Source organism: Apaloderma vittatum, unplaced genomic scaffold, assembly GCF_000703405.1.
Source record: "Apaloderma vittatum isolate BGI_N311 unplaced genomic scaffold, ASM70340v1 scaffold21369, whole genome shotgun sequence".
NCBI classification, from domain to species: domain Eukaryota; kingdom Metazoa; phylum Chordata; class Aves; order Trogoniformes; family Trogonidae; genus Apaloderma; species Apaloderma vittatum.
The window spans coordinates 5,861-30,091 of NW_009736085.1; the positions used below are offsets into that span (position 1 = coordinate 5,861).

Here is a 24,231-nt window from a genome sequence, read left to right on the forward strand (position 1 = left end):
TTAGGACTTGCTGAGCCGCTTGGCCACGTCTGCGTAGGCTTGCTCAATTTCTTTGTCTGCCGCGCAGGTGTTGGTGAATTCATCCCTGGCGTACGCGTTCTTCAGGTACCGCCACAGCCCCGTCATCTCCGATGGGAACTCGAAGTTGCGGTATTTCTTCGCGACAATCTAAACCAAAGAGAAAATAGGGGAAGAAGTCAACTTGCTGGTGATATGTCTCCAGATTCCTTTTTAGAGAGCTTCTTACTCTTTCTTGGCACATAATTAACAGCGAAGGAGAGAAACACACAAAGTCTCAAGGGGCTTACAATAGAAAAGCTTGAAAAGACCCCTACCTTGCAAGGAAGCTATTAAGACACTCTAAATCAATGACCTGGCTACTGTCACCAAATTATGACCTTTATGGTAACTGAATTTCATTAATTATACCATACTGGATCTCAGTGGTTTACACATGGCTTATGTATATCGTGTAAAGCAGAGATGCATATAAGAAAGAGCTGATTAGTTGAATCATAAGAAGCAAGATAAATTTAAGGGAAAGGCATTAGTAGCAATTACATATAATTTATTTTCCTATTAACTAATACAATTATATTCAACATAAAAGTATATTTTATATGTGCTGTATTTCCATTTTTTGATATGTATAACATATTTTGCCTGGCCAATGGTGTCAGAGGACGTAACCATCTACAGCTGTTGGTATGCTGTATCAGTGTCCATGCAAAGGAAAAGTTCAGGGTGGTACGGGCACCATGATTAAGAAAAAAAGATGATTTAGCAGACCTTAGAAACAGGAGTATTAGGATAAATAGGGAGAGAAAATCGTTATTTTAAGACTTATTAGAGTAGGAAATTGTCTATCAAGGGAGTATTTTGATTTCTAAAAACACTCAGGCCCTTGTTCAGGAAAATAGTTAGGCGTATACTTAATTTTAAGCACCTGTACAGTCCCATTGAAGTCAAGGGGACTAATCTGTGCTTAAAGATAGTTGGTTGGTTAAGTAGCTTGCTGGATTGGAATATTTCAGTTTTCCTGTAAGAATATACCATATAGAATAATCCTGTGGTGACAGAATGAACTAGCTGATAGGAAGGGATGGATTAACTGATTTAATGAATGCTTCCAATCTCTAATTTTTCTGACAGTATAAAATTGCTCCTGGGCATAAATTACATACATATGTGCCACAGAGTTCTCCTTTATTTTTAAAGCATGTGGTAGGGCTGTTTCCCATCTCAGATTTCTTAGGACAGTCATGTTTTCAGAAATGACCGTGATTTTGATTTGTTTTTATTACCAGGATCCACTTGGTATTTGCAAGTCCAAATTCCGTCCTAAACTGCATTTAATTAAGCGTTCTTGCCTTCAGTGATGCTTCAAACACACACAGGGAAGATAAAACCTGCTGGGCAACTTAAGTCAAGATATTCACTATTTCCAGCACACATCTCCCATCAAATGAAAAAAATTATTTTTTTCTTCTATTTGTAAAATGCTCTTCAAGCGATATCCTATGGCTAAGCTTGTCTGAGAAAGACTTTAATTCGCTTTTGACATCTTTCATTTCATCCCAAGGAGACATGAACCAGTAAGAGGCCATAGATCATTTGATTAACATCACCAATGAACTGGGCCAAAGAGAGCGCCAAACTTGCAAGGATATTATCACATTTCTTACCTGGTGACTTATACACTTTTTTTTCTTTTATTTTTCTTTTTTTTTTATATGTGCAGTCAGCTCCCGGGTTCAGTTTATGTTTTGGCTCATGGAGCCAAATTAGATGCATGACTTGGCTTTAATTCCTAGATTTCTTGCTTGCCAATGTCTGCCAGGTATTTGCTTTATTCTAAAGAAATCTGTCATCTGATAAATTAAATAAATGCAACATTAAGAAGTCAAGATGATGTATACCATTTGCACTATACCAGCCACCATTGTACATCTTAAATCCTGGACCTCAACACTAACTTTGATTTGTTAACCTCTCTGTGTGAAATACCAGCTGGAGCAAATATTCCCCCAAATGATGGACTGCTGCTCCCAAGTTACAAATGGGTGGGAACTGACTAAAATTTTGACATCTCTCTTAAGAATAATGGGGACTAATTAATATGAAATATGCTGTTACTTGCGGCAGGGTAAAAATAAAGAGATGGAATGCCCAGATCTTAATATTGTCTTTGTCACCATATGGGACAATTTCCCCATGTACAAAATAAAACGCTGCTGAAGTTAACCTATAAGAAGTGCCGAGGAGTAAAAGTGTGTTTCAGACTCTGCTCTTATAGGACTTTAAGATGCCTTTGGTGAAATGTTGGCTTTAGGTCACAGCTGTTGGAGTAGGGCACTTCATTGTGAAATAAGGCTTCTTCTACCATCATGTGACATCTTTTACCTTGACAACATGGAGTTTGGGCAGAAGGTTGCAGTCAGCAAGAGTCAGGTCATCTCCATCCAGAAACTTGCGTTTAGACATTTTCTCCACTTCAGTGCTGTCTGCATCGATCTCCTCCGGCAGAGGGGTTCTCAGATAGTCATCCAGCTTCTTCAGAGCCTTCACCAAGCCTCTTTCAAGTGCTTTGCCATAAAGCAATGAATAAGAGATTAGGGTAGAGTAAGAATTATTTAGAAATATTGTCAGTGGCTATGGCAGAAGCTAGGGGAAAAAAGCCAAGAACCATTTCTTTGTTATTAATTTGTGCTCCAATGCCTGCACCATCTGATGACAAAGTAGTCCAGCTAGGTCTGCCTGCAATGGAATAAGGGCACACAAGAAATTGTTGTGTCATGTCTTCTCCTGACTGGCACCAAAAATGCAATGAAAGAGATTGTGGAAGGAAAGAAAAGCCTGTCATTATGATATAGCAATAGAATACGTACACATTGTGATAAAATTCTGGTCTGTTGTGGCCAACACACAGTAAACTAGAGGACTGCATGTTGCTACTTTATTTTTCGAAGCAGCCAGGTAGGATTGTAATGAAGTAGAATTTTTTAGTGTTACTTCAACTCTAAGAAGTTGTAGTTTTAATACTTTCAAACCTCCTCCAGAGCAATTAAAGGCAATAGCAATAATTCCAAGGATGCTAACCAGAGCTCTCCAGAGCTGGAAGATATGCTACAGCTGAAATAAAGGCAATATAACAATAATTAAATACAATGTTACACAAGAGAGACGAGATATTTAGCCACTGTTATGGTGACACCCACTTCAGGTTCAACTTATGTGCAAATTCTCTTTTTGATATGTCTCAAAGAGGGTGTCACAATGGGGAAGATGCTTTGGACATCTCACTTCAGTTACTGAAGACCATGTCCTGCGCCGCTGCTGGCTTCAAGAAATTCCAGTCTTTAAATGGCACTTAGACATAACATACAGCAGAGTGCAAATCTTTCACTTAAGAATATCAACCGAGGCACAAAATTTGTGGTCTTATGCTTTACTGGCAGGATAATACAAAAACTTGATTGCAATAATGCACTTAGAGAGAGGTGAGTGACTGCACGCAGGTTTGCATCTTGTTTGAACTGCAAACACTCTGGGGTAAGAAGGGTCATTTGCATCTCTGTTCGAAAGGTGACAAGCATGATGGGGTCCTGGCCCCTGACAAGTGCCCCAAAGTGCTAAAGCAATATAAATAACAGCAAGAATTTACAATGTGAAAAAATAACAACATGACTCATGGGCTCAGGGCCAGGATTTCAGCTGGTGAAAATTACCTGCAGTGATTTATACCTGCTGCAGATCTGGCCTGGAGTCAGCATTTTGGGCGTAATCCTGTAAAATCTTGTATCTCTGAGTAACTTACTGCCATTTAACTTAGGAGAGACTCCTCGATGTGTCAAGTTACTCAGGCTGTGTAGCGCTGCAAGGCCTGTGGAGATAAATATACTCAAGGAGGACAACACAAGCTTCCAAAAGCTGCAGCGATCACCCTGCGTGGAGCAGCTTGCTGGCACAGGTAGCTGCACTGGCTCTGCTGTCAGCTCGTGTTTTTGGCACGGAGAGAAATGCAGCACGTACTGGGCCACTGAGAGAGCAGGAGCTGAACACCACGGAACATGGTTTTTATTCTGCCCTAACATCCATTAAACCCTGTGCCAGTGGTGGAAGTTAGATTAAGCTGCCTGATGTGTTGCTCCCACTGAAGCCTCTTGGCCAAGCACCAGGGAACCATACCAGCTCTTTTGTGGCTGACTCTCAGACAGAGTGGCAAATCCTGGCTTAATTGATTGACTGGAGAAATGACTGTGATCCAACTGAAAACACCCCAACAAACATAGCAGGGAGGGAAAGAATTTTCTTTTTGAAAGCAGAGCATCTAAAGCGACTGAAGTGCTGCCATCCATAAAACAAAAGTGTTGCCATCCCTTATTTAATCAATTCAAATTGAATTTTGACACTGACATTCTGCTGTCAGATGCTGGCAGTGGTGTCTTTAATTGTCTGCAGCTGTGCTCCGCCACACAACTCCTACTGACGGGCAATAACTGTCGCCTGTAATGTACCCCCATGTGGTAACACTCAAAAGATTTAGCAATCTCTTTTTGGTTTGACCCATAACACCTGTTGAATAGATAGTTCTCCTTCGCTTAGTCAGCTTCAGACTACAATCCTTTTACAATGAATTCATTTTGAGACAATGGAATCGAATTACTGTGGATTAATTCAATTTTGCTTACCCAGATTTTAGAGAACCGGTTTAACACTGAGCATTTTCCAGTATCCCCTTTACCCATTAGGATCATCAGTTCTCTGAGTCATCTGTGCAGCGTTTACAGTATCAGCACAACATTAGATGCTTTGTGCCAGCCCCCAGAATCAGTTAGGTGTGTGTAGGAGAGCAGGAGCAGCAGGTGAGATGTGTTTATGTAACTTTTCTGGAACTCGTTAGGGTTGTTGGGGTTGGGTTATTTAGCTCTTCCTGATATATCAAAGTGCATCACGACCGTCTCAGAAACAATGCCTGGAGTGAAGCCTGTGTGTGACACTGTGAAAAACATCTATCTGAATTCATACTTGGCGCTTGCGTGCAGCTGCTTTAGGCCAGAAATAAACGTATGTGCAGGGTTCAACACATCTGTGACCTAATTCACAGGCTCTGCTGGAACCCACAGGACCCCGACATCTCAAGGTGAAATCACCAGAAGGTCAGGACCATCTCACAGCCTGACAGTCAAGAATTGGACCTCTACTTGTGACACCACGTAATTAATCACAACCCTTCCAATCTGAGTAAATCTCTTAGAAGAGCCATGAAAATAGAAGAGTAGTGAACAAGCGAGAAATGCCTTTCATCCAACTGAATAGTGACAGAATTTTGAAAAGCTAAGAGAGGTAAGATTCTAAAATTGCCCTTTCAAATGGACTTTAGGCGCACAGGATCAATTTTTTAAAGCCTGTTTATGGGTTTCCAGGTATTTTTCAAAATCCATATGGAAGTTGCCATGTTGCAAATCCTACTTTCTAGGTGCCCTCATACATTCAGATTTCTCAATATGATTTGAAGTCTTATGTTCCTCAAAAATGGGCTTAGGGAGATCCCCACTCAAGTAGGAGGATGTGTAAAAGAATCTCAAAAGTACTGAAGCAAAAGGCTTCTAAGCACCACATCTCAGAGAGAGCCATTAGACAATGTTGGTATGGGTGGGAGAACCCCCTTTATGTTTGAATCCCCAGAAGACAGAGGTATCAAAAGCAGGTGAGTTTTTACTTTTAAACAAAAAAATTTTGGGAGAAGCACTCTGATTTTAGCAGTGGAAAGTGGAAGACTCCATTTCAAATGCCTTTTTGGTCTGATGTCAGCCCAGATCTGTCAGATGAGACCCCACCAGAGCATCAGGTAATTTGTGAAGCTTATCCGTAGAACTGTTTCTCTTTCTTTTCACTAGATCATGACTGAATCACACACAGAATCACACAGAACCACTGAGATTGGAAAAGACCTTTAAGATCATCAGAAAAACTAGCTCTCTCATTTTCTCTCTTATCTGGTCAATATTTAATCACTATGTGAAAGGTGAAAAAATATAAACAGAGACAAAGAAATAACACCCTCAGAATATACTCCAACTCTGAAGGTTTTGGAATTCTTGCTGAGGAAAGAGCTGTCTGGGTTCATATTACTGAGCAAACGCAGCAGAGGGAACATTTAATTCTAAACCTCTCATACTGTGACTATTTTGTGAAAATTTGGATTACTCTGTACATCGTCTCCACTGAGAATATAGACTCTCGAATACATTTAAAAAGATGCCACTAACTAAAAAGGGACTAATTCCCATTTGTGAAGGTGCTGCCCACAATGAATTTTAGAAGTGGCTAAGCAGCTAATTCCCTTAGCAACTTACTTACCCTCCTGGAAACATCACTAAATAGCCAAATAGGTTTGCTGATAACAGCTGAAGCTCCGCTGCAAGTCAATGGATGAGATTAATTTTCCCTGAAGTGAGTAAATTAAACGAGTAAGTTTAAATTAAATACCCCGATCTTCTTCTGTAGTCAGTGGTGTCTTCTCTTCTATGCTTGCTTTAGGTGACCCCTAAATGAGCTGTGTGAAGGTGTCTAATCTCAGTCTTGTATTGTCTTTGTAATTTGAGGGTAGAGGGTTCAGTATTACAACACCAAGTGGAACCATGCCTGAGAATGTGGCTCTGTGCTGCTTTTGAAATTTCTAACTCCAAGTGCTTCCCCACCCTGCAGCCTTTCGGTACGAATTTAGAGATCCCAAATGTGACCAGCTCTGCAAGAGGAGCCCTGTCATCAGGTTACCTGTGCAAACACTGCCACGTCTGAACTCCTGGAAACCACCTTCCTGGTGTGATAGCACCAGGCACAAATGCACCAGCATCATATTGCCTCCACAGTGATGTGTTTAATACAACTTCACATTCCAAGACATTTTACCTGTGTATATACAAAATCCATGATGGAAACATCTCTTCCACCCTTCACTAACTCGCTCTGGGCCACTTATGCAGCCAAAGAAAACTTACAGCGATCAGTCCTGCCATGTGATCCCACTAATAGTAAACAACCATATTAATAAAAACACCCCATGACCTCTTTGTGATTTTCCTTCTCCCTTCAAAACTATGCTTTTATACAACTTTGCTGAAGAATCCTGAATTAGAAGCCAGAAAAATAGCACTTTCCAACCTCAAAGCAACCACAGAACACTTAATGAATGAATTACCATCTGTCAAATGCGTAGGGTGAGGTTCAGTTTAGCTGATGATACCTAATTCACAATGACGCTCTGTTTTCAGCAAAAGGTTACTTGATGTTGAACAATGAGATTAACAAATCCCGACACGCACAGAAATACAAATAATGTAACAAAATTTAATAATTGGCAAAATTGTCCTCTTGGTTACACTGACATAAAAGAGGAGTAACTCCACATTGTCAACAAACTATTCCATATTTACTCCAGTTCAACCAAGAACAGATTTTGGCTCTGTTACTCAACTCTTGAAGCAAAAACTTCCTTAATCTATTAGCCTGTGCAACTATTTCCAGGCGACAACGAGAAATCTTTGTGTCTTGAAGTACTTATACCACAGCTGAACAAAACGCTGGAAAATGTAATGCATGGAGCAATCCTGCAAGTCAAGAGGAGGACCAGAGGACAAAGATTCATTACTAGGTATTCAGGGGGAAATTTTGGCAATACTGAAGCTCATGGAAGTTTTGCTGTCAAGTTCAATGAGGTTAGGATTTCTCCAGCAGCTTTTAAAGCCAAAAGGGACTATTATAATCAGTTAATCTGACCTCCTGAATAATACTGGCCATAAAATTTCCAGCATCATCAGTCGTTTCCATCTCTATTTTCTGTAGGTCAAATAAGGCTGAAGCAAACTGGAAAGTAACTAGAAAGTAGTAAAAGAAAAATGGTTCGGAAAAAGTAAAGCCGATTCAGGCTGCCCACACCCACAGCATTTGCAGAGGTCAGACAAGGACTCTTCTTCCCCTTCCTTGAACTCCAAATATTCCCTTCCTTATTTAATGATGGGACGAGGAGAAATAGCAAAGCCAATCACTGTAGCCTGAAGGAGCCACTGGAAGACAAATCATTCCATCCTAAAATAGTAGCCTAGGAAAAGCTGAATTACCACCGGAGGAGCCTCTCTCTCCCTTTCTCTCTCTTTTGAGAACAGGCAGGCTGGCTACCTGAATTAAAAATAGCTAAAATTAGTTGAGATGACTCTTATTTTAGGTGTTTGAGTGGAACCATTTACAGGATGAGGATTTTACTTGATAGTTATTATGGGGAGAGATTTTAAGAATAGAGGGCACAATAAGAACAATTGAATTTTTAGTCAAATTGAACATAAGGATTATTTTATTTACGTTAAAAGAGAGCCAAACTAGCTCATTTTTTTAAACAAACTTAAAGCAAAATAATGTAAGATTTCCAAACAAACATGAAAACAAAAAGGAAGCTGTATTTTGGGATGGTTGGCTAAGTAAGTCATGCCTAGACATTCAATCATTTCCACACCACTTTTAAAATGTTAGTAATCTTCAAAATTAACATGTCATTTCCAAATTAAAAAGAGAATAACCTTTTATTTAAAAAAATTTAAGAGAAAATACTTTTGCTTTTCAAAACAAGTCATTATTCACCAAATTCAAGCCGCATTTGCCAACAATTCAGGTTACACACACCACCCATGGCAGTTTTTGTCAAATAAACATTTTGTCACAAATTATTTTCTCCAAGCCAAAGTAAAATATATGCAGCCTTCTTCTTAAGTGAATACCACTGAAAGCACAGTGACAACAAGGCTTGAAAGTCACAGAAGCCCAGTAACATAAAGGCTTTTGTAGCCACCATCTGAAACCACCTGAGACTGACCTCAGTAGAACTTCAAGTTTCTTAACTGTCAAGCCCAGGCAAGTTCAGCAAACAACGATCCACGTACAAAAATGAACAACGATTCCTGCTATCACTGATTGATGCTTTTCCTTTTTACTGCCTTCTTCCACTGCCCTCCAGTAAGATTTATCCTGTAACACACGCAAATGAACTTGGTGAAATACGCAATGAGGGAAAAGGGGCAACAGTATATAAATATTCACGGTCTCACACAAACAATCCGAGATTTATTTTTCCTTTAAAAAAACAAACCACCTTTCCTGATCACTTCCAGATTCACAGAGTTTGATATTATATGAGACCCAATACTGTTTTCTGGTAGGAGAGAGAAACCAGCTGAAAAACAGCAATTTAAGGTAAGAAAATACCATTCTACTAGCCTGACAGTCTGATTAAGGACCAAGGATTCTAATTTTCACTCTTTTTTCCTCCACCTTCATCATTTTTTTCAGGCAGGCTCAACAGACTATTGTAACTTTAATCGTATAAATTAATCCTCACACGGAGGAGCTGTGACTGCAAAATGGGTTACATATCGGACATTTTGCCATTCCTCCTATGATTTCATTATAACCTTTTAGATTTGAGTGCTGCTTTGATTTCTTCTATGTAGGCATTTAAAAGTCAGGTGTCTTGCTGAAGCTGGTTATGTAGGTTCCTTCTCTGCTCAGAGGTGCTGAGCATCTCCTTCCAACGGCCCGAGACATCTGATTTAAAACTGCTCCATACATAATCTTCTTGCCACGTGAATTACAGCAGAAGCCTAAAAGACGAGCTCAGACTAAATACCTATCTTTCAGGGAGGTGAATTTAGGCAAGACGAATCCTACCTTTACTCTGTACTTTAAAAATAATTTCATAGTTCACCTAACTGATGTAGGGTAATGCCTCTCTTTTTTTTTTTTTTCTTAGGGCTTACTCCCCAAAGGGAAAGTCTGTTGTCAATTTGACAACATCCTTTCCAGGCATGTTTCTGCCTTGTAAAATCCCCAGCTCTGAGCAGCGTCTATATTGAAAGGCAAATGAGTGGACAGTCACTAAGAGAGCCACTGGAAATGCAGAGGAGAAGGATGGAGGTTGTATGCTCCCATGCGTCCAAGGCATTCAGACGCGTACCTCTGGGCCAAAGGGAGTTTCTGGGATGAGTCGCTTCTCCTATTAAAGATTTTCCACTCTAGATAAATAATTCAATATCCACTGGAACAGAGACTTGTGCATGTTCCCACAGTAAAGGTAAATGCCTGTACAACCATGCTGAGAAGTTGTGATCTGTCTGTGTCTACACACTTAGTGAATCAACGAATACCTAGCTGTATACACAGAAGAGAAACGGATTAGTGTCTCTTACTCCTCAGCTCTACTTTCCTGGATAGGGGTTTCTCTTAAGGGACGGGGTTTGTATTCAGTCAGAGCTGGGAGTTGAAGAAGTAGTTTTACTCCTGGTCAGTGCTCAGGTGAACATACACTAGGAGTGGGATAAGTCACACGAGCACAGGTGCACACACCTGAACAGCCCCACAACTTCCAGACACAGTCTGAGGTCAGTCTCTCTGAAACTGAGACAGACCTTCTGGGGCATTTTTGAGACACGTCTGTCAAAATATCCCAAACTTTTGGGATGAAGCTGTAATCAATCAGTACATATAATCAAGGGTGGGGAGGGAAGAGGGATGATAAGGGAAGGATCATCTCACCTAAGTCTGTCTAAAAGTTATACATTAGTCATTCAATAATCCTGGCTTCTTTTGTGATTAATGGTGAGGGATATAAATTCATTTGTAAAGGGTGGCTTGATTTATCTTAAGAGAATTTCCTTTAGAGGCGTCTGTCTTGCTGAAGGCTGATCTCCTGATTCCCCAGGTACCCTTTCCTAAGACAGAGCACAATGATCCAAGGGTTAAGAGGTTACTTGGATTTAGGAGACCTAAGTATCTTCTTTGGAAGCTTCTGTACATGATCTTATATAAATTATGTACATTCTCTGCCTTCCAACTTTCTATATATAAAACAAGGATAATGGCACTCTCCAGACAGAAGCTTTACATTGGTAAAGGCAGTAATGCACTGGCTGTGGGTTATGTTTTAGGTTATGTTTCAGGTTATGTTTCAGAAAATATAACAAAAAAGAAGAGGCATCTTCCTATTTTTGTGATACCATCTGTCCTACTCCCCGATTAAACGCAGTGAAACAGGTGAATCGATAATGTATATTAAAAGAAAATTAAAGACATATTTTTCAAGAATCCAGAAAGCTTGTTTTGATTTGTTTCTAGTTTTAGATTGAAAATTCAGGGTTTTTTCCTTCCCTTTTCTTATTTGGTTTTACAGTAAAGGCAAGAAATAAATGTAATACTAGTTATCATGAAGAATGCAATTGGAGCACCTTCAAATGTTATTTTTAAGAAGAAAACCCAGGTGTTCAAATGACACCAAAAGAAGGGTCATTTCTAAGTCTCTCAGGAGTCCAAGTGACCCTGAGGGCAGAAAGCAAGTGAATGTAAAACCACTGGCCTACAAGTACCCCAGGAAGAGCAGCACCTAACTTGCATTTCACAAATCCTTGTACGTCTGTAGCAGCACGTAAGTGAGAAGCATCATTTCTAGAGCACATCCCTGAGGGGCTAATCTTGACCTCTGTCCTCCTAGTCTTGTGCAGGTGTCCCTAAACCAACTGCAGACAAGCAGCAGCTGATTTGCATCAGAAACCTGAAAAAAAGCCACCATCGAGACCTGCAGATTATAAAGCCGCATATTTATAGTATGAGATGAGCACTCCAGTATCTTGATTTTTAAGATGCTGTGTGTTTATCCAGAGTGCAAAATTTTGTTTTCCTATCAAAGAGCAAACAAGATGATTCTGGGACTAACAAAGCAAAACTAACTACATGTTTCTGCATTACAATAAGAATAAAGTTAGATTCTCATAGAGTGCAGCTGGGCTTTAGCAACAGTGCTGTGGGGACCCCTTGTGTTCTAATATTTAAGCAAAGAAATTTGTTTCTCCACAGGCTGTTAGGGCTTTCATTGTTAATATCAATTTATTTCAATCCCAGGCATGTAGAAGGAAAAAGTCTGCTTTTGTTTACACCAGGATAATCCCAATTGCACTCCATGGATTTCAACTACACAATTTAACTTCTGGAGTGGTGGAGTGAAGACAAATGAGAGGGAAACACAGCAATGCCTAGCTAGCGGCACCTGAGGATAAAGCTTTAAAGCTTATTGAGCTCCCATATCCCTCAATTCATTAGCAAATCTCAGTCTCAAATTGTTTTATTTTAATGTTTCCAGTATTTCTGCCCTTTGTGTTCAAAAATTATTACTGAGATAGAAAGAACATGAGACGATGAGGTTTACCAATGACTCACATCCTAACTCTTTTCCATTGTTTCTCTGCTTTTGAAATGTTTTGTTTCAAGCCCCATGAAATGACTTAGGGATCATTGTGACTATGCCTCATCTTAACCTCTCTGAAAGGAGCAATAGCAAAAAGAGTTATAATTATGTCTCGATTTATGAAAAATTTTCAAGTACTAACAGGGAGGTCATGTTCTTGCTGTTGCAACCATGCTGTTGCAAGAAGTCTTAAATGCATTTTTCCCAGTTTATCAGAGAGAAGGCTGAGAGACCAATGTGCACAGATGCTCACCCATGGACACAACATCTGGGAAGTGTGAGAGAGCTTAAGCCTTGCTGAAAAAGGTGTGAAAAGGTCTAATGGTTGGGATTTGGACAAATTTAGTTTCCACATTGCCAAAGCAACGAACTCTTTAAGGAATAAAAAAGGAGAGGGAGAAGGTGGACTCACTTCTCGGGGTGTTTATAATGAGATTAAGAAAACACAGAATTTAACCAGTTCTGTCAGAAATGGGAGAAACTGGAATGGTGGGGGTACAGTTGCATGGACAGGTCATGGCACCTTAAAATCCCTAATACCTGCCTTTAGGTCTTGGAACAAGGACTGAGGTAGGTTGGCTGTACCACCATTAATGTCACAGAGAATGTGCTACTCCATACTGAGACAATTACTGTAACTAAATCTCATGCTTCAAGATTTAAAGTGCTTGCAAAGGTCACACTATCTTTCCTCCCAACATGCAATTAATCAGATGCATTATGGGGCTTACCCATGGCCATCAGAGATAAGAATGGTTGGACCAATGCCTTGCAGTGGTACAGAAAGTCTTGCTGGGTAGATGCCTTTCTTACATGTTCAGAGTCATCCTGATTCCAGGTTAAGGTCCAGGAAATATTTATTTTTCATATCTGTACTCCAAAGATGCTTCAGTTTCTCCTATTCTCGTCTCTAATGGAAAACTACTTCTGTGATAAAGGATGAAATACTAATCTGTTTGCTCTGTGGAAAAAAGCTCCTGGGATGTGACTTTCAGGAGATCATAGTAAATAATCCAAATATCTTTCTAGCCTCAAACCCTGAGAAATTCTGATTTTTTTCTGCAGTCAAAAGAGTCAAGATATTTAGACAAGAACTGTGTCTCCAATGCCCATTTAGTCACCTTATTCCCAGCACTGTTTTCAAGATAAAAGTCAACTATTTAGGCTCTGATCTAATAAAGAAAATTAGCAACATTGATTTTCCTTTATGTCTCATTCTTCCCTTCCTTGTCATTTTATGAAGAACATTTGCATGCATAAAACAAAAGATCTGTTTTGAGAAGAACACATTCTGGGCCAATGCTTCTCCCTTTGAAGTCATCAACAGTTCTACAAACTGACTTCCAGGAGCCAGTCCCTGGCTTCTCTATCATGTGATAGCTTGCTCTGCAGTTGCTAAATATAAGCCTGTGAGCAATCCTCTTGGGACAATAAGACAAGTTGGGCACTGAAATCTGGGCATTTGGTTATAAAAGATTTGGCCATTTTACCAAGTAAGGCCACAACTTCACGAAAGTCCTTGCTGCGGGGAACACACTTAGGATGCACCAAATATATCGCAATGAGGGGAGTTGCCCACCAGCGTGAAACCATAGAGCAAGGAAGTTAAAACTCAATTCTAAATAATAATGTAATTTAGGCCTCCCATTCCAGCAGTGAGGCAGGACTGCTGCCGCCAGATTGCTCTAATCCACTTCCAGCTGTGCTACTGCTCCTGTGTGAGAGCATGGGAGCTCAGCTGGGAAACAGAACAAAGCATCCCAGTAAAGCCAGCAGCACTTGGAGGAATATTCAAACACACAGGGGAAATAATTCCCTCTTAAAGAAGAGCATCTGCCAACTACTGTTCCCATTGCAAGTATTTTAGTCTAGGCCCAGCCTGTGCATATAGGCCCTGATTCAGCAAAGGCTTGAAAATATGCCTTTAATTTTAATATACCCTTAATCTCGTTGACTTCAGTATATATTGTGAACTGGTTTTTAGGGGTTTGTCTATTCTGTGCCTTGAACTTAAATAAATATGTATATTATTTCACTTTTTTCTCTCCCTCCCTATGGCATGCTATGGCTTCAAAGCTACTTCAGCACAGATGTGTCAGAAAATTATGTCTGCTGGTTAATTAATTGTAAATATTTACTGTCCCCAGAATGGCTGCATCTAAGACTGCTAATCAGGCATACCAAGTCCTTGCCTTGGAGAGTCTGCAACCTGATCACATCTGGACTTACATCAAGTTTTAGTTTTGTATAATTTTCAAATAGTATTTTTCACATTTCCTACCTTAATTAGCAAGGTCCTAGAAAAAGGAAAAAACCTAAACAGTAAGAAATGCTAGAAACATTCCCTAGTAAGGTATATATTTCTAGATTAAGATGATGGTTTATTATTATTTTCAAAAACTGAAAAGCTCTTCCTTTCAATGGCATAAAACTTCAGTTCTTTGTTTTGGCAGATCTAAAGATATTGGTCCTTAAAGCTGTCACTGGTACCAGACAGAATATTGATGGCTCTAGGCCTTCAGCCAGCATGATTTTGAGGAGAACTTTCAAAAAGTTATTTCTCAAGCAAACCTATTATGCAAACTGCAGTTTCTGAGCATTTTAGAACCAGTCTTTGATTACTGGGTAGAAAGCAGATAAAGCAATTTAGGCGAGATGATAAATGCAACTTGTGGCACTACTTAACAAGTTAGCACACACTGTTTTAGTGGTCTTTATATGTGTGTTTTTATAAAGAGACGGAGTGGAGAACAGTTTTATTAACATACCACGAGTGAGTTATGTGGGTCATCCCAAATGAATGGCAATAAAAGCTTTATATCACACTCACCGACATGTATTTGGTACTTTATGTGCCACAAATGTTGCAGAAAAGCTATTTTACATATGTTTTAAAGACTGGGTATTTTTTATATTAGAGCTGGTTTTGTAAAGCTGCCAGGCACTTTTAGCTACAGCGAGACCAACAGTATTCAGCTCAGAGGGAGCCATAAAAACTTGTTTAAAATGTTAAAGCTTTTTTGTGCTTCAAAATGCCAGAGTTAAAAATCTGTCATCCTGATGTGTTCCATCACAAAGCCAGTCCTTTTCCCTATAACAATTTCAAAAGCCATTTCTAGTCCTTCCTGGTTGCATAACAGAGAAAACTTCGTATCATCACAGCATAGACCAAACTGTGGCTTGTATCGGGCCTCAGTCCGGTGTGGGGTTTTGTAACAGAAAAATTAAATTCTGCAACTAAAGAGGCAAAAGGAAAAATTTAAGTGGCCAGTTGATACACAGACATCACGCGCACATAAATATATTGATGCAAATACATGTAGGGCACCATAAAAACCTGTGCAAAAGGTGTAAAACATTAGAGACAATCTCTAATTAGAGCCTGATCCAAGATCCCTGTTGCAGGAAACTCCCCATCGATACAAGGGCTTTCCTTGCTCTGTGAAGTCAAAAGGAGGTTTGCCAGGAACTTTGCTGAGCACAGGTCGAAGCCTTTAGACACAGAATAGGCCAGAAAGATTGAAGATTCAGGACAATCCGTATCACGTTTACATTTATAATCTTACCCCTTTGAATGTGAGAACCCAGGCTGGAAGGAAGAATGGTGACCACGCCAGCACTCCCCCATCAAGCATGGAGATGTTTTGGGGACAGAAATTTGCTCTCCTACACCGACCTGAGACCAGACCAGATCACGCTTGCCGCGTTGGCACCAGCTGATCCACAACGTCAGGAAGCTCCTACCTTGGCTTCTTGTGCCATGAAGGGTCGGCACCATGAAGCTGTTATCGCTGTAAATATTCTACATCGGGTTTTGGAGTAAACTGATTTTCTGCTTATTTAAGGAGGAATGTGGTATCTTCTAAAAAGAATCCACGCACACCATTCAGCCTGTACATGTACCTGCATTATGGGTCCGACTCTTTTCCGAGCAGGAGTAAATCCACAGTGTAAGACTGATGTAGGCCAGCTGCAACTCCAGCCCTGTAAGTGCGTGCGCATATCTGCCATGTACATGCCTGCACAGCACACAAAGAGAGACATTTCCCACCTCATGCACTTAACCACAAAGTGTGATGTAGCTACTGAAAGAGGTGAATGGCATTTAATCACACGTAAGTTAAGGATTTAAATGCGCTTTTATTTTTGGCCTCTTGATGTAAATCCAAACCAGACAAGCGGAGTCCTCTGGTCAGACGGCTGGAAATTCCTCTGCGTGAAATCATGTTGGTGGTCTCCCGGCTCAGCGTCTTCTGGAGAGCCGTACAGTGAAATATCCTTCCGTACCACTAATGAATGCGCCCACCCACACTGGAGCTGGTGCCCCCTAAGAACTCAATTCAAGAACAACTTTTTAAACTCATAAATGAAATCAAAGGGCTCATTCTATGAGCCAAAGAACTTACCATTTTAGGCAGGACAGTTAATGAGTGGTTACTATAGGCTGACCCCTCGGTTTGCAGTGCACAGTCTTGCAAGAAAAAAATAATAAGCGGGATACTGAACATACACACAGCATTCCAATTAATTAAATTCCATCCTCTTGCAATGAATGCATAACTTGTTGCTACCCTGGTTACTGTACAGAGCTTGAGTGACTTGTTCAGCATCAACCAAATGAATCAAAGTAAACTCACAAGATCTTGATTCACCTTTTTGAACTCAGACAAGACCTCTTTCTAGATATTAAACAATCACTAAGCAACCAGAAACTCTCAGACTGGCGATGAAAACTTGAGCAAAACCACCCAGGAAATGATTTTTAAGGTTATTGCAACTAAACTCTCCCACGGACTCCTGTCCTTATGTGAACAAGCACGTGGGTTATTTCAAGTGGTGAATCCTGGTGGCAACGGCTGGAGAACCTCGGTCATGCTGCCGACGCGAGGCGCGTACCTAATCCTGCGATGAGGAGACGACTCCTTCAGAGAAGCCTGTTACAAAATTATCGAGTGACACGGGGGGTGGAAGGAATCAAGCCCGTTGTAATTGAACTGACTTGAAAAAATAAATGCACACACTTTCTTTAAACACAGCTTGCCACATCCTGAGAATCTGGAATCAATTCCTTCCCTTTCAAGAAGCTTAAAAGTGGTGGGACTTTGATATGGCATGAGCATGTTTGCTTCTGGGCTTACAGCCCTCACCAGCCCGTTCCAAAACTTTCAACGTTTTTATATTATAAGGCAGAAAAGTTAGGAAAACAAAGATGGAAAAAAATAATCCGAAATTCAGGGAACTATTAAATCAGGGCAGCCTAGCTGCCAAATACCTTTGGTAAGTAAACGAATCATGATCAATAACATATTGCCATGTAGACTTAGAGAAGAAGGTTATCTCCTGCTTATGCCAGGCATAAAACATAACGGTGTATGGCTAATGAAGTATTGCAAGAATCCAGAAAAAAAATGTACTGTTTTTCTCTGTAATGCTAAAGCATTTTACTTCAAAGTAACTTTAACTCATACAGAAACAACACAACTTTTTCCGTGGAAACTTTGTCCAAATCTAGAGGTTACCCTGAAACACTTCTCTTTTAATGATGTTGCATTTGTAAGAGGAAACTGCCTTGACAGAAGGAAATCTGTTTTGTTAAGGGGATCTTTCAGACCCGATTGTAAAGCTTCTTGATTTATATATGCACATATTTGCCAGCAGAGGGTATCACAATCTTAGAAACAGACATACGCATCAGTGTGTCCATTTACATGCAATAATTCAGATATACACTAAACCAAGAAATTACAAATGTTGTTTTCTTCCATAACTTTGCCACCATCAGAAAAGAAAAAAAATAGAAAATCATTCAGCTACTTAAACGCTACAGATTCTGTTATTAGTGTCATCTCAGCACCTCTCCCAGGACAGGAAATACTGCAATGAAGTAGCCAAGTGATGGCATCACTAGAAGTCTGAAATTGTTGCGCAAACTTGGCTGTAAAGCCCTCTGGAAAGAACACCAGCTCGGGCTTATCTTTGGCGTGCATTAGGTTCACATTAATTCTCACATCCACTATTCTCATGCTGCATAAATCTCATTAGCTATCCCAACCACTTCATGACACTTTTCTGCAAAGATCTAATAGCCACAGGCTATGGTGAGAGCTCATGTTAAGGTAGACCACATAAACCAGTATGCTACAAAGAATGATCATACATAATTATACCTAACCCACACTTCTTGTAGATGGAGATAGGCATTAATGAATTCACCTCCTTGAGACCCAAGGTAAGAGAACATAATTTAAATAGTCTGACGTTTGGTGCTTTATCTTACTTGGTATTCATCACTCCCTTATTCTCTACTGAAATTAATTACAATTACTTTTTTGTATAGCAGCCTGGGTTCTCCATACTATACTGGACTTATTAACAAGTCTTCTTCTATTTGTGTAATTTGATCATGTGCAACTGATGGTCACCGGCGCTGCTTTCCAGATTAAACCAAGTACTAGAGTCAGCGGGAACTAGGAGCTGATACAGAGGATGACTATGAGACATGTATTGCCTTTTTCTGAGAACTGGGGTGTACAGGAACCATTTAAGATAATCAGAAGTATCAATCTCTGCCCCTTTTGAACCTCACTTGCTCATACGGAGGCAGGGAAAGGGATATTCTCCTAAGTAATAATATTTTATGCTTATAAAATGCTTTTTATTATTGCAAAACTATGTACAACTACTTCTGTTGTTATATAGGAAAGATGATGCATCAGAATCTGCTGCAAAAATGGCATGTATCAGCTCAGGGCTAGAAACTCACATCTCATTTTAATTGGCATTGCAATTTTTAAGAAAATCAAACAAAAAAACCCATGTTCATTAGGAAATATGTATACAGTGGTGCTGCCCTTTCCTTTTCGCAGTCTTTTCACTGCTGAAGAAATCTAACACAACCACCTTTTAATTAACTCATTACCTGCCACCTGAATCAGCCTTCAGAATAACTGCCATAGGTTCAGATGAAGTGGATAGGAAAGTGGGTAAAATGTCCCTGGGGTAAGGGAAAAGCTATTCTCGCCAGCCCTTGAAAACTGAAAGTCAATTACTCTGCTGAAATTGAGGTCTATTTCCCATGCACCGTAAGTCTGCACTGATAGTCCCACGGACTCCAAGGTCCTTGTACTGTTCTCTGTTGATAGAAAGAACATGCAGGTGCTACTTAGCTCATCTCTGCTTTAATTTCTTTGCACTGTAGCACTCCAGTTAAGAAAATGGAGTGAGGACATTTGCAGGGAACAAAGATTGTTGCTCTCCTGCAGCTTAACATCTCTTCTCTCTATAACCTTGATGCGCTTAACGGTTGTAGAGAAGCATTTTCCTCATATTTTAAGAGTACTTAAACCAGCAGTTTGTTAGCTGGAAGTGGAGAAAGCTCCCATTAATCACACTGCAGCTAGTAAAAATGTGAATATCATGAGCACTTTGTGGGGTTAGATTCCTTATCTTACAGGAGCAGATATCCGACCTTGAATTCCAGCTCTGGTTATGGCCAGATGCAGACACCTCCAGAAAAGCCATTTTTCAGTGGCTGGGGCTGCCAGCCCTTAGGACTCCAGAGATTTGCATATTGTAGAGTCACTGAGAAGCGACCTGTTGGCATTATGCATGTGGACAGATAATTGTGGCTGGTTTAGAATGCAAGGGGCAGCCCAGTTAAATTTAAGATTTACAATTGTGGAGCAAACCATAAAAACTCCTTGTAAATGGCCAAGATATTTTATTTTCACCGTAACATCTATTTAGTCTAACTCCTAGTTTATCTCTCTTTTACAACTCTCTATAAAGGTTAGCTGAGCATCCCATTAACATTAGAAAAAACTAAAAACTTTTTAGCATCTCTGAGAAGTGAAGCACTACATTTCCTCCTGTTAACAACACAAAACTATTAGGGAGCAAATTGTTATCTGACATAAATCATCATTTACCACTTTTGACCTCATGGGTCAGCCCCAGGCAATGAAATATAATTGTATATGAAATCTATGGCAGAGCTGGAACTTGAAAAAAATCTAGCCTTATCTGAATGATACAAGTGCACTGTGTTTAACATGTATTAGGTTTCGGTCTGTGAAACTAGTAATATAAGATGTACATCAGTGAGTGACTGCAAATATTCTACTAGATCATCTCAAGGGATATAGCAGTGTAAATGCATTAGCTTTCATGGAGCAACAGGAGCTTAGACTAGCTGAAGATTCGCCTCTCTGAGGGGAGATGACTGTGGAAATGAAGAGTAATTTCTTTAAGAAGACAGTGTAGGATGTGTGTAAATATACAGAGCATCCCGCTTCTTAGGGGGTTGTTTCTTTTTTACACAAAAACATGTGAGGGAAAGCTTGCAAAGCAGAATTACCTTTCTTAAAGCCACTTCTTTCGTGAAATTACTCCTCATTTAGTGTCTTGATATGACTTAGTTTATATGAGCAAATTAGATATAACAGCATAACATAATCACGAGATAAGTGGGCCAAGAGTCTGGAGGCCTCATCTAACAAAGTATGAAGGGTCAGGGCATGAGTTGCTCTTGCCCAGTCATTCACTGCTAAATTTTTAGTACTGACACAGTTCTGAGTCCTTTAAACAATGCCTGGGCAGAACAGAGGAGATAGCATGAGCCACCAGCCACTTCCAGTAAGCACTATGGGGTCCTGTTCTGGTGAGGAAGCTGCTGGGCTGCATGAACAAGATCAACCTGGTCTAGTTAAAGATGTCCCTGAGCGCTGCAGAAAGGTTGGACTAGATGATATTTAAAGGCCCCTTCCAACCCAAACCATTCTATAATTCTGATTCCACACCATGGCAGTTGGTAAAAGGGCTACTAAACATGTTGTGATCTGTTTTATTTACTAGTACAGATGTAGTTAATTCCACTGTGGATGTGTGAGTTGAGTCCACTGAACCAACAATCTCAACCTGATCAAGAGCAGTACCTGATGTCACATGAACAGAGTTTACAATAAAATTATGGGAAAATGGCAAAACTATTCCACTCCTAAGCACACAAATTCCCTTGCACATTTGGTAACAATCTTACTCACCAGCGTTATCCTGCTGCTTGGTATTTTTGATGAACGCAGAAAATTTGGAGAAGATATCAATTCCAGCAGTGTTTGATTCCCGGTGCTTAGCAGCCAGCTTGGGATACCTGAAAAGGGAGAAGTAGTGCGGAGAGTAACATCTGGTTACCAGCAATACAGTGATGATTACAAATACAATTTGCAAGAAGAAAGAAAAAAAGCTCCATACCAGGAACTGCAATTAATGCTGCCGTTTATCTCAACAGTTTGGCAACTCTCTCTTAATAATATCTGTCTCTCAAGGCAGGTGTTTGGATAGTTATAGAGGGATGGCTTCATGACAACGGGAATTGCGCTGGTGCTTTATGATACCATGATCCAAGATACAGTGCTCTTAAATCAGAAGGAAGCATAAATTTCCAGAAAGGTGCAAGGGAGTTAGGCAGCCAGATCTCTTCTGTTATGAATGGCAGTCGTTTCTAATTCCCTACGCTGAAGAAGTACTTCAGGATGTAATAACAAGGCATGGTAGCATTACCCAGGTGAAGGAACATAGAGTTTTCAGTCTCAGAATTGTTTTTAACAGACATCTGGTGCAAAGGAGTATATCAACTCAAAAGATCAACACAAACTAACTAATGACTCCTACTGAGTTCAGAGGTCTTTAACCAGAGTGTAGAAAATTTAAATATCTGATCTCAGGACTGGCCTAGAGCTGCTGATTCACGGTAAAACATTCCATAGGAATGAAGCCAATTTTCATTGATTCATAGATTTTCAAGTTCAACAAGCCAACATTTTTTTCCCCATTATCTTTGTATTGAGTCCAAAACATTTGACTAACTGAGGCCTATCTGGTAAATCTAAAATCCTTCTTGGTAGATTGTTCCAATGGTTAATCATTCTTGCTGAAAAAATCTGTGCCTTACTTCTAATCTGAATTACTTTAGTTATAACTTCCAGTCATGGGCTCTCATCATTTCTTGACTAGAATAATGAGCACTTTTCTTCCTCCAAAGCCTCTCACACTCTGTAATCAGTTCCCCTTCCAACCTTTCTAATACACCATACAGCTCTGAAACTTCCTTTTTTTTTTTTCCTATAAAATGCTTTTCCTGGCACAGGTATTTTTTGTGGCAATTCTCGGCATCTATTCAAAGATATTTTTAGCTTTGTAAAATGTGCACACCACATCCCTACAAATTTTTTCTAGTACTGGTCTCCTTAATTCTGCATACAAGGGCATCCTGCAATGTGTACAGAGAAAACATTCTGCAGTTATTAGTCATGCAAGTAACCTTCACACATGGAAGTCATCTCACTGAAGCCAGCAAGTTTCATAAATAAATATTACTCCTGTAAGTAAAGATTGTAGGAGGGAATGCTTTTCAGGAACTCCTCTTAGGACATCTTTCATTCCTAGGAAATGGAATATTGACTGAAAAAATCCCAAGTTCTTACTTTGGAGGTGCGAGAGTTTCTTCCAAGAATTCCTCAATCTTGTTAACGTCTGTCTTGACTTCTCCATTAAAAGTCAAGAAAGGTGGGTGGGTCCCAGGAGCCAGATTGTGCAGGTCAGCTGGCTTTCTGCAGAGAGAGAAAAAGTCAAGAAATTGCTAATCTTTATGGTCAAGTAGTTGCACCGATATTTAGAGTTCCTCCAAAATCAGTTTGTCTTTCCTTTTTTTCCTGTAGTTTGTGGTTAGAAGACTTTGAAACTACCCCACGCACACTGTTTAATATAAAAACATTCCACAAGTGAAAATAAAAGAAAAAAAACCAAACCTGAGTCCCAACTATTTTGTTGTGCACCACAGACTCTCTAGGCTAGATATAAATCTTACTGAACTTAGTGGGGCCTTGCTATTGGGCAAACACTGGATAATGTAACTACTTTCAACTAAACTGAACAATTTTTACCTTTTCAGGTCAACAGTGGTGACGTTGAACACAACTCCTTTGAGCCACAGGATCATGAAGAGGCGCTGGGAGAAGGGGCAGTTCCCAATGCTTTCTCCATCTATACCGGCCTGAGGGATGAAAAGAGAGGAAAAATAGATTTCCGACTTGTTAGTCACTTACTTCCCTCAAGATGGAAAATTTGAAATTGAAAGAAAAGTAACCAGTTTAAAAATAACTGACAGTGCCTGTTTTTTAATATAGTTTACCATCAACACAAGAATGGAGCTACTCCAGGATTCAGCCTTCATCAGGAGCTTGAGAAAGCAAATCACTGCTTCTCCTGAGGACAAGTCTGGGCAATGGAGATGTGTCCCTTGCTGATGGAAAGCAATATCCAGGACACTGTATATTCTTTCAGTTAACCTCTTTATATGCTAGATGAAGCACTGGCTGGATGGACAAGCCCAAAGAGTGGTGGTCAATGTCGTTAAATCCAGATGGTGACCAGTCACAAGTGGTGTTCCTCAGGGCTCAGTGTTGGGACCATTTCTGTTTAACATCTTTGTTGATGATCTTGATAAGGACATTGAGCGTAGCGTCAGTGAGTTTGCAGATGACACCAAGTTAGGTGGCAATGTTGATCTGCACGAGGGTAGGGAGGCCCTGCAGAGAGACTTGGATAGATTGGATCAATGGGCCAATGTTAACAGGGCGAGCTTCAACAAGGCCAAGTGCCAGGTCCTGTGCTTGGGCCACAACAACCCCAGGCAACACTACAGGCTTGCGGAAGTGTGGCTGGAAAGCTGTCTGGCAGAAAGGGGCCTGAAGGTCCAAATCAACAAGCAGCCGAACAGAAGGGCAGTGGCATCCTGGCCTGCGTTAGAAACAGTGTGACCAGCAGGAGCAGGGAGGTGATTGTCCCCCTATACTCAGCACTGGGGAGGCCACACCTTGAGCGTTGTGTCCAGTTTGGGGCAGCTCAATACCAGAGACATATCAAGGTGCTGGAGTGAGTGTAGAGGA

General features: G+C 40.2%; 1 protein-coding gene across 1 annotated transcript; it reads right to left on the reverse strand.

The window, feature by feature from the left end:
- Positions 1-23,383, reverse strand: CLIC5 (chloride intracellular channel 5; the record flags this gene model as incomplete). Its single annotated transcript, XM_009876849.1, has 5 exons — positions 1-168; positions 2,404-2,585; positions 21,328-21,434; positions 22,768-22,893; positions 23,227-23,383. Coding segments are annotated over 5 exons (740 nt in total), but the record flags the coding sequence as incomplete, so codon positions are not given.
- Between the last annotated feature and the right edge of the window lie 848 nt (positions 23,384-24,231).